General features: G+C 38.4%; 1 protein-coding gene across 8 annotated transcripts in view; it reads right to left on the bottom strand.

Annotated features, from left to right (window-relative positions):
• Nucleotides 1-11,765, bottom strand: part of ASRGL1 (asparaginase and isoaspartyl peptidase 1) — a 93,284-nt gene that overhangs the window by 57,985 nt on the left and 23,534 nt on the right. For all 8 annotated transcript variants that reach the window (XM_080388789.1, XM_080388783.1, XM_080388786.1 and 5 more), the window contains exons 4-6: nt 8,823-8,977; nt 4,493-4,611; nt 2,457-2,567 (exon numbers count right to left, since the gene is read on the bottom strand). In XM_080388789.1, coding sequence (XP_080244915.1) covers nt 2,457-2,567; nt 4,493-4,611; nt 8,823-8,977 — 385 coding nt within the window. The remainder of the gene's footprint in view (nt 1-2,456; nt 2,568-4,492; nt 4,612-8,822; nt 8,978-11,765) is intronic.

The raw sequence follows: 11,765 nt of genomic DNA, 5'->3' as shown, positions 1-11,765 counted from the left end.
ACAAAGACAGGATTTAAATAGATTTAGATTGTAATTCAGTTTCAGTGTTTGATATAGACTAACTCATCAACCCTATGCTAAAGGCACAACATTTCTCATGCCATCATTTGAAGTGAAAAATGCCAACCTGCAAGCTTCCGTCAAAGGTTTATCGGAAGGCAGGTCTAAAGCATTTACAATTTGAAAAAAACCCAACACAAAACCCCACATGAAAACAATCAAAAATCTCAGTCATCTTCTACGTTCCAAATCCAGTGGCTGCAGTGGAGCTCAAAGCACGTACTTCACGTTGTCATAATTTATCAAAAGCAGACAGTGGCATTACCCTTCCTGAAACTTTTGAAACTATCAGGCAAGATGAGGACTCAAGATACTAGACATCAGAGAACCGACCAGCAAAGCAACTTGATATTTTCATTAAATTTAATCTGTATTAAAGGAATATTTTCTAAATAAATCGAAGTTAATGTGTACATCATACACACATGCCTGTGATAGCTGCAGAATGTTTGTTCACTACAAGTAGGAATATATATTCAGGAATGCAGTGGGCTCAGCCTAATTGTTCTAAGACATATACCATTGGTAACATCATGCAGCTTAGGTGGCAGAACAAAAACTGACCTTCATGCCTTCATTGCCTCCCTGCAAATTTTTAGTTAAAACCAAACAAAACCAGCAGAGTCAGAATTATTCATAGCACTGGTGACTGACAGGATAAAGCTCCTTTCTCTGACGTTACGGGTGACACTGTGACTATTCAAGTCAGTGGCACTAACTTCAAAGGGTCAGTATTTCACTGATTTTTCATCAAGACAACAGCTGCCACCATAAGACAGAGATTCCAACAGCTGTTAAGACTGGCAAAGCAATTCACTCCTGAAATATGAAAGTAAATTTTGCAGCATTGGTCCAAAAGAAGGTATTTACTATGTGAATTACTGAAGAGCTAAACAGCATTATGAAAGAGCTCTATAGCTGTTCTTAAATACGCAACTGTTCAAAGACTCAAAAAGTTGTTATAACTTGAGGGTTTGTTTTCAGCGCCTTCATGGAAACGTGGGGTGGGGGTGGAAGTCTATTGCTGATGCATTTTCCTGGCATCTGAGTTATATTTCTGGGTAGGATGAATGAAGGTAGAGCAAGCACAGGCAGGGTGAACAAGTGCAAACCAATTAAACATGCATACACGTTCATTTTCTTTTTTCTTTTTCTCTTTTTTTAAAAAAAAAAACACTTTTTGAGACTCATTTGCCTTTCATGCTCATTTATGACAAGCCAGATAACAGCTATCAATGCATCAGTTTTGCAATGCAGTTAACTTCAAGCCAGAGAAGAAACTGGCTTACACGGTTTAGACTAAATAGAGCTTAGAAGGCTATTCACAAATGTAATAGCTAGGGACATAATATACAGAGTAAGGGGGGATCATAATGTCTTAGAGCTTTGGGGAATAATCTGTAGGTTGTATTTTATGCTGAAACTATCACATTAGCCAAGAGATTTACAGAGAAATGCACCCATTATATGCCAACAGCTCTGTAAAGCACAACAAAAGTATTCTCAGCTGTTACTTGTCTCTCTACTTACTGCCTCTCCAGTGAAAATGTAAATTGAAAGTTTTCCAACTATTTCCAGTTCAGTTGATCTCAAAGCAAGTTACTGTACTGTACAAAAGCTATGGCTTTCTAAAAATAATGGTGATACGTATATTAATGGTTCTTCAACTGCATGCAATACAAGTGTGTGTCTGGCTATGTTTACAGGCTGTAATATAATCAAGGGTTTAGATGACAAACTAACTCATGAAGATAAAGCTCCAAAGGGTCATCCCACAGTCAGATTATATTACAGTCACATAAGACATACTGTGTCAGCTGTTTATCACATACTCACCCAGTCAATTTAGTATATTTTCCAAAACAAAATGAAAATTTAAATCACACTTAAAACATCTTTAAAGCATTTCTGTTGCTATAATCAGAGTTGTTAAAATAAAGACCTTTACAGTTTATTAGAAAGGTGATACCCTATGCTTTCTCATTTGAGCTCTGATTATCTGTCTCTAGCCCTTCCCTATTGCTTCCCTAAATATATCTTGCTTTTACTTGTTTTCTATTTCTTTGTTCACAAAATTTTAGTTCAAAATTGGGAAAAAATTATTAAAGAAAACTTCAGTTAAATTAGACAAGAATGTCTTTCAATGTACGTTGATCTAAAGCATGATTAAGCATCAAACAGCATAGGTATTTCTGTCCACTATTTTTTAAGGCTATTTTAACTTTATTAATACTTCAGTGCTTTGTTTTGTTTTAAAGAGAGGTGATTCATCCACATACCCCTGGGAGCAACTCTTCTGACAAATGCTCTAGGATAATAGTACATAAACTGAAACCCATCATTAGGCAACGTTTCCTATCCTCATTATTTCAGCTTACAGGAAGTTTGGAATATACCTTGCTCCATGTGATAGAGGATCAGTCGGGCTAAGACCACTTTCATAATGCTCTCCCCATGTCCTGTGGTTGAAGTGGCACCAGAACGGTTATCAGCATAACCTCCACTTCCTTTTCCGAGGGGGGAAAAGAAAAAAACAACCAAAAGGCAATAATCTGTAATACAATTTACAAGCTTTGTATTGTTTAAAATAGGTACCAAACATTTCTTCCTAAAGTTTTGGCAGTTCTGTGCACTTCTGGGAGCAAAGTGTCAGTAACAAACTTTTTTCTCCTTTCTGCCTCAGTTTCAAAAGTAAAATATATGAAAGAGATCAACAACAGCTGGATGAAGTCAGTTGCCAAGTTGAGAGAGCTAGAAGACTAGTGATCTGCTTGTGGTACAAGAAGCAGAAGCAGGCCAACAATTCACAGGGATGGGCAAAAATATTTTCCAGAACAGCAAGGGACGGCATAATGAGGATCAGCAAGATAGTGATGGGATGCAGAATGCCAGGTCACACAACATTATGAACTGAGAAGATAGGAAAGAAGATCTTATGAGGACATTAGTCAATTGAGCAAAGTACGAAGGCAACTTATCTACAAGAGCAAAAGCAGGTAAGAGATTTGAAGAGCCTGGGCTCTAGTGAAACATTACTACGCGCCCCTGCAGAATCCTGTAAGTCCTCACCACAAGCAGAGTGTTTCTACTCCTGAACTCCCACCCCCACCTTTATTTTTTCCTCCCATCCTTTTTTTTTGCAGGCACATTCCACACCCTGTTCTCCACCAAGCTTCCTCTTGCTCAACACCCATGTTTCTAGCACATCACCTAAGAAAAATATTTCCCAGGAGCTAGGAAGGAGCATACCACAGCATTGTAAACAAGGTACTGGAGGAGGGGAAAAATGCACAGAAGAGCAATGAAAGTTTCTTCCCTTCTGTACTTCCCTGATCAGATCAGACTCTTTCAATGGACCCTGATTTACACAGGGAAAAACACTGCCACGATCTGTCTGTAAAGGCCCCCCTTCAATAGGCTATAATATTTAAAAGGACAGCTAGCATTTCTGTATCCAATCCCGCAGATGTTTAGTAAGAGCAAAAGCTGCAAGCAAAATGCGCAACAGTGCTCGCTTTCACTTGTCCTGCACAGACCTGCGTCCCGTACCATAGGAGCCCTGAACATGACTTACATAAAAGAAGGGTATTTGCAGTCAGAAGGCTGCAGTCAGAAATGAAGCTGAAAACCACAGTCAGAATGCAGAGGGTACCAAAGTATTAGCAACTTAGGGTGCAAGACCAAGTTAGTATTAGTTTTATGATAATCATATACTGCCGACAGCAGTGCTATTTGATTTTGGAACATGTTTTACTAAAAATAATTATTTTCTAAATCCCAGTTGAATGGTAGAACCCTGAAGCAATCAAATGGCAAGTTTGTCCCATGAGAGGAAGAAGTCTGGGGAAAGGATTTCAAGGGTCTCTTTATACTTGGATAAGAGATCTCTTAAAACATTTCCTTTATTCCAACTGCATCTATTAGGCTCTCAGGCAGTCTTATCAGGGCTCTCTAAGAACAGGATTTTACTCAAAATTACCAGTCATTTTCCAATTCTGGCTCACTGATATAACAAACAGTAATTACACCTACTTCCTTAAGTATCAAGCAAACAGCATCTTAGTATGGAACAGGCTACATTTTTTAACTTAGCTGTAATCATGGATGTACAAAAGCAGAGATTCATCACAAAGAACAGAAAGGAAACAGGAAAAAAAAAAAGTCGGCATTCAGGAAAGGACAGAAAAAAAGAAATTCCCATCCCCATTTTCCAGACAGAAAAGTGCTGGATGATGATAATGACAGCACCATACCTCTACTCCCAATCCTTACTGGCAATCTCCATGTTGTGTTAAGGAGCTTGAGCTTTGATACACTTGAATGTTAGACCTCCATTTCAGCTGTACTGGAATGTGTAGTACTTTTTTTTTTTTTTTTTTTTTTTTTCCTTTAAATGAGATACCTCCAAAAAATGAGAAGCAAGACCCTGTACCTATGCATGCTGTGTCACCAACACGGCCAATCAGCTTATTAGAGAGTCCTCCAGTGGATGTTGCACAAGCTACATTTCCTTCATGGTCTACAGCAACGGCTCCAACTGTTCCAAGGTCTCTGCCAAGAAAAACAGTTCACAAAATTAGGTAGAATTAAAGCGTACCTGTCAAAGCATGTTGCATTTATTCTCCAGATAGCCTTAAAAAAAAAAGATTACTGCAAAAACATTGCTGCTCATCATAAAACTACTTTTAACATGCTTCTCATTACAAAAGTAACAAGCAATATGCAACAATTCTCATAGCTTTATATTTTAATAGAGTAGAAAACACTCAATTATTTTTTTTATTCCCCCTCCCCCTGACTTGTTTACCTTCATAGCATTGAAACTTTGACTTGGGGAGGAAAAACCCAGCAAAGCAAAAGCACACAGGGCAGAAATATTTCTAGCCATCACAATTCTGGAGTAGTTTTTTTGGCTGTGACACACCAGACACAACTTTCCCCTAAACAGAACTCAAAAGATGCAAGAATTGTCTCCACTGTCTTAACAGGAGGTTAACCGGAATTCTTAATGACAATGCACGTAAACAAGCAAATACAAAAAGTACAGTAATGTTATGTATGCACTGAATCATTTCCTTCCTGTTCCTCCTCTTTCCTCTTCCTTATTCCCCTAAATGTTTGAATGCTACACACACAACAACAGAAAGTTATTTATATGCCTTTCAACTAGTATTGTTCACAACACATCATTAATACATATTTTCATCTTTGTACTCTGCAGCTATGCAATCTTGAGATTTAAATCACTTGGCCAGTTGAATCTGTTGAAACCACACATCAGCTTAAAAATCTTCATGCGCTGAAGAATACAGAGGTCTCAACTACTGCTTTATTTTTTCAGCACAGCAAAGTCATAGATAATAGGCTGCTTAAAATATACATGTGTATTCATACTCAGAGAAAAAAAAAGGCTGTTGTAACTTACTGTAATAGTTGCTGCACTGAGAAGCAACACATTACTGACAAGCAACAGTTTAGAGTGTCCACATATTCTGATCTTGGCAGTTCATGTAGAAACATGAAACAATATCTGGCTAGAAGAGGCATACCAAAAAAATCTACATCCCTCCACAGAGGAAAAGAATTTTTGACAAACCTTCAAGGAACTGCCCAACAGGTGGCTGGAACAGGAATACCTTTGGAAGTTGCCTGGGCACTGATGAGGGTCTCTCTATAGCCCCACAAAAATCTAAGCTAATTAAGTCAGACAGTCTTTGTGTACCCTGAAACCCACAGTCAACTTCTCAGAGAACCAACTTCCTGTTCCCTCCTGCTTATGTAAAATATCAGACTGTCAGTCCCTACACTTCATTCACAGCAATTCAAAGTTGACTGATGAATCACAGGCCTTACAAACTGCTCTGACATTTATGTGGAGACGGACCTCATCTCAAACTGATATGAAGGTGCAGATGGGCTTCCCACCCATCCATCTGTTACAAATGATTCGCTGAAAAGAATATTAGTAAATTCAGTACTCCTTTGCAGACTTATGTGGCACCCTTCAACCAACTAAAGTTAGATCCTCCTGAGAAATTAAGAAAGGTCCATCCACATCTACATTTTCCTAGGTACGTATCTACCTTAAGCAACTGTGAGAATAATGAAAGTACACAGATCACATACGCAGCAGCTATCTGTTTTGGTGCAAGAGCTCAACTGGCAATAAATAACAAAGTGAATGTGTCTGACATACCTTATCTGCGGTGGAGCAAACGGACAACTACACTCTATTTCCTACTGTCCCTTTAAACTTCTTTATTGCTTCAGCGACACGTTTCCTTTGTTCAACTTCAGAACAAAGGCAAAGAAGATATAAACAACCTGTTGCATCGCTAGGTGACCCAGAAACATTACTAAGGCAGGCAAAACTGTCCAAGTAGAGATAACATATTATAATCACCTCTCTGTTGTTAGTCAGTGACAGCAGCAAGAACCTCAATGAGTACCTGTAGTATACCAAGGATGCTACTAGTAGTAATGATTTTGTTCAATCAAGACTTATTCTTATGTACTGCATATACTGTGATACAGAATGGATGTGGGATTTGTTCATTCCATTTTGTCTCTTTCATTATCCAGTACTCATGAAGCTACCTGCAGTTATTCTATCCCCATTCAACTAATGAGGCATCTGCTATTTTGTCTCTTAGCCCTACATCAGTAGTAGGAGTTTCTGTCAATTGCTGTCAGGGTCCTCATTAATTCATACCTCCTCGAGTTACGCTTGCACTGTGATTCACAGGGGGGCTAGTAGCCCCTCTGCTGCCTTGGCCAGACTTAACTCCCTTTCTCTGGTGTTCTCAGGAAATCTCCAGCAATTCTTGACAAAGGTATGGTCAGAATCTTTGGAGTGAGACACTGAAGATTAAACAAACCACATCTTATTCTCAGTAAAAGGCATACAAGATGCCATGTTGTACATGCAATGGCATCATAAGCTTTTAGCGTAAACGAATGCAGGCTTCTAACCAGCAGGAGTGAAAGGTCTCTCTTGTGGAGACACAAAGCTTCGCTCAGAAAGCTGTAAACCCCCAAGGTTTCCAACACTGTTAGGACCAGAGGACTGGAAGTAAATTACACACCAACCTTCCAATTCCCAGTATGATCTGGTATTATGTTGCCAGTGACTAATACTACTTTGCCTTCTGTCTGTCTGCCTCAGGCAAGTTTCTGCATAATCACTGCAGACATAACATGGAAAAAGAACATTCCACATGTGATACAGGAACAAATGGGCCTGCATTAAAAAAAAAAAAAAAAAGACCTGTTTTCAGCTTTGTGAAGTCGTGCTGATGTTTTGGGCACTGGCTGTCAGAAAAGGAATAGTGTGGCTAAGAAAACAAGAAGTCTTGAGTCCTCCAGAAACACACAAGCCTTCTACTATGAGATATTCCAGAACAAGACAATGCTGAAACTGAAGATGCCTAACACTGTTGTAAAGGAAAAAAATATATCATTAATCTGTTAGAAAGAAGGAATGGAGACTCAAGACGCCATGCCATTCCAACTTACATAGTCAGGAGACCAACTGGCAGTAGGAGCTACGCCATCCTCAAAATTCTTCAGAATTAATTATAATACCACACAGTCCTTGGACAGACCAGAGAACAAAAGAAAACTTCTGTTGGATATAAGATGAACTACAATTGAGACTTTATGGTCAAGGAACAACTTCACTTTGTTTACAAGACCATATTTACACTTGCCTCATGAATTTGTTTTTCCCTCTAGCAATTTACTGAAAGTAACATATAGCTTGTAGTTTATAGCCTCATTTCATGGACTTTAATTAACATGCCCCCAGAAGAAACTTCTGCCTTCTGATCTACAATTCCTTCAGCTCTGCTTCTCCTGTTACTACTTTTCACTGAACAGAGAAACAACATATAATAAAGCACTTATGTAATGTAATACAGTGTTTTCCTATGCCACAACCATTGACATACAAATGGTAGCTCAAAACAATTTAGTATTTATGCCTACCTCACAGGCATAAAAAACATTTCTGACATCTGATGATTTTAATTCCTTTCTTATCCACCTCATCTACTTCTATGAGACTTGCTTATTTTTCCAGTGACTTCCATTTTGCTGTTATGCAATACCATCCAGTAGCATCTCTTTTCACACCCACCACCACACTGAAATTCTTCATCAATTTTTTCATTCCTATCTACAATAACCAACAGACACAGTCAACGCAGAAAGACTTATGGTCAAAATCTGATGTTTAACTACCTAATCCAGTTTAAAGACAAACCTGATCATCTACCTAACCAAGATCAACTTTTTTTTTTTTTCATGGACTTGTTTAAAAACGTGAACTGGAGTTTTTTTACAATCACAGTTCTTCCATGGAAAAGAACTAAGCGATACCTGCTGTTTGGAAAAGCTGCTCTATGTACTTCTATAACCAGTAATTTCAAGACCAATAACAAGTTCTAGCTTTGGGCTCCATTAAAGCCACAAAACCTATACTATGGCAAAGTGACTGACAATCTTCTTAAGCATCAACATGTTTGTTGAAGTTTGTTCCAGTCACCTACACTTAAGCAAATTCACTGAAAGCTTCATTTTTTCATTACTTTCACTGAAGACATACTGTGAAGACTGTATCAGACCATCTTTGGTTTGTTTGTTTGGTTGTTTTTTTCCTGTGGTTTTGTTTTTGTTGTTGCTTTGTGTGTTTTTTTTTTAACTGACAGCACAGATTAAATTACCTGAATTTAAAAAGAAAAAATATTTCACAAAAATCCTACTTCTGAAACTCTTCAGGGTTGGAATCTGGCTCAAGGTTCTTCTTCCATCTATCCCGGGATCTCTCAGTTATGAGTTTCTCCCCTGGAGTCTCAGGAATACCCATGGCCTGAGCAAACAGGTGTGCACCATGGTCAGTCAGGAGCATGTGCTTCGTCTGCAGAAGACAGACAAGAGATTCATTGACAGTTCTTGTTTTGCCTTCTACTGAGCAGCTTTGTATAATCACTTTTTTATTTTTAGAAGTATCCACACAGAGAAAATTCCAAATTTTGTTCTATTTCTAAACTTTCTAGATTTTTATGCCTATATCCTCTTCCACTAGTTGAAAAATTTTTCAGCTGTCCAAAACACAGATACAAATTTCATCATTAGTAGAAAAGAACTGCATTTATCTATTTAATGCTTATTATAACAGGGGAAGAAAAACTGGTATATTTCCTCTTTTGCTAGATTACATGCAACTTCTTTGTACTGTTTCTAGTCAATCATCAAATCACAACTGTTTTGTCCAGCTAACTGAAAGATCTACAAGGATTTTACTCACAAGGAAAGAATGGTAAATAAATTCCTGTTCTATTTGAGTCTTACACCTTGTAAAAAAAAAAAAAAAAAAGCTGAATATCATATGCTAAGGTGTTTCTTAACATCAGCTGAACCATTTTATTTTAAATATTTCTTTCAGCTAGCTGGTACTCTTACAGACCCAGATGTTTAAATTTAAGAACAGAATACTGTTCTAACAGGTTTGACTAAAAAATGTTTGCCCTCGTCTAACAACATTTGCAGAAGCTCTATTTTGATTCCTTTATTTAGCAAAACACTTAGATCAGATTTTAAGTCAACAACCTTAGTTAAAACCATGCTGCAAAGCCTGTACAGCTTGGTTAATTCATATTTTAGCAAAAGTTGCCAAATAAATTTGTTTCATTAATCCCTATACTTTATTAGAAGCTCTAAAATCTCGGGTTTTTTTTAAAAAATATCTATCTAAAAACAAGCATCAACTTCTTGGACCACTACACAGCTGTTAATTGCTTATCAGGGGACAGGAAGGATTTAGAGGAACGGTGGTCTGACTATACAGTATTGGAGTCATTTCAGAGCACAGAACTTAACTTCAAACAAGCTTTTTAAGTCCATGCGCCAGCACAGCACACAGATACCACCTAAGGTCCAAAAAGTAGAACCACATGATGCTAGAGGCAGCAGGCCTGTAGAGCCTTGCAGGGCACTGAAATGACACATACTCTGCTACTCTCTGTGTTAGGCCAGAGGCTGGGCATTTCTGTGCCATGCTGCATTCCACAGGACACTTACAGTCTCAAAGCTTCGAACTTTCAAGATGTGGCAGCCCATCAACTTCTGTTCATTTCTAAAGCAACAACGAGGTATCACTACCATGACCAACCCATAGCACTGCATTGTTTTAAAGGATTCCAGTCGAACACCTTCCCAAGCCACAGACACCATTCTCTGCTTAAGCCTATTACGGCCTCTGCACTAACCCCTTCAGATAGTCACAGAAGCAGGAACTGTGACTAGCCTTTAGAAACATTCCTGATGTTGTGGCCCTAACATCAAACCTTTTTGAAAATTAAATGCCTTTTTATCAACAAATTAAGTCCTCAATTCACAAGAGCATTGCTTTAGGTTACAAGAATAAGGGTACAAGGAAGAAGTGCTTTGTTTATGTGGAACAGTGGGCAACAGGCTTACATGCCGAGTGATGTTACCAGACGATAAAAACTCCCGCATTTCTAACAAAGCTGGTGTTCTTCGACTTGGAAGCCAACTTCTTTGTGCTACACTGCCCCCCTCTGCCGCTGCCACTAAACCACCAGAAGCACAGCATCCAACAATTCAAACTGGTTTGGGGCAGGGGGGTAGGTGGGTGCGGGGGGTGGGTGTTGGTGGGCTTTTTTGTGTGTGGGTTTTTTTGGGGGTTTTGTTGCGGTTGTTGTTAGGAAATACAGATAATGTCAAAAGAAAAGTTCGATGTATCAGAAGGTTATGTGCTCCATCACTTGCTTTTCTTCAGCAATTAGGACTCTATCCTTTAAATAAGTTTAAAATAAAAAATGAAGTTTTATTGTAGAAATGGAAGTTATTTCTTAAAACCTTTTCAAAGGTTTCTCTCCCATATGCAGATTCTGACAATATACCCACCTTCCTGAGCTGCATAAACAAATCCTTGCATATAGAGGAATAAGCTTCTAAAATAGGGTGGGGTTTTTTTGCAGTCCACTCTGAAACGAAGGTATTTCAAGGATAATTTGTTATTTCTCTTAAAAATACCTTGTCAATCAGAAGAGCTGGGAGAACATTGCCAAATAACCCAAAAGCACATTTTGCTGTCTCATCCTTCTTCTACAGTTTCACGAATATGTTTGCTTAAAGTGCCTAATTTATCTGGGACACATTTATACAAACTAACCCAAAATGACAAATAAATTAAAAAAAGGCGGTAGGGTGGGGGTGTTCCAGAGATCTTGGTAACAAATAACAAATTTTGACAAGTTTAGTTAATTTTATGCGAAACAGGGCATCCCCCAAATTTCTGCAGCTGGCCTGAAATTCAGACCATCACTGTTTGTTATTTAACAATCCTGCCAGTGTGCAGAGCACAGAAACAATCTGTACCTTTGCCTTGAGAAGTCTCTGTTCTAACCTAAATTCTCCTTTCTCTCATGTAAAGGGCTGTATGATATAGTAGGGGAAAACATATACACAGTTCACATACACCAATGAATCAGTGCTCTAACGTTCGAGAGATGCACATCTAGTGATGTGCTGGAGCTGAGGGGGATTACATGCCTCATTTAAAAAACACAAAACCAAAAAAACCCACAAAAAATCCCCCAACCATTTCGATGTATCATTTTATTTTTGTTCACTACAAACAGGAATATTCAACAGGACTTCAACTGCTTTCTCAAGGATTT

The sequence above is a fragment of the Falco punctatus genome (assembly GCF_963210335.1).
Source record: "Falco punctatus genome assembly, chromosome: 5".
Classification (NCBI taxonomy): Eukaryota; Metazoa; Chordata; class Aves; order Falconiformes; family Falconidae; genus Falco; species Falco punctatus.
Note: the sequence above shows the minus strand (reverse complement) of the source record. Positions and strands in the feature narration are given on the sequence as shown.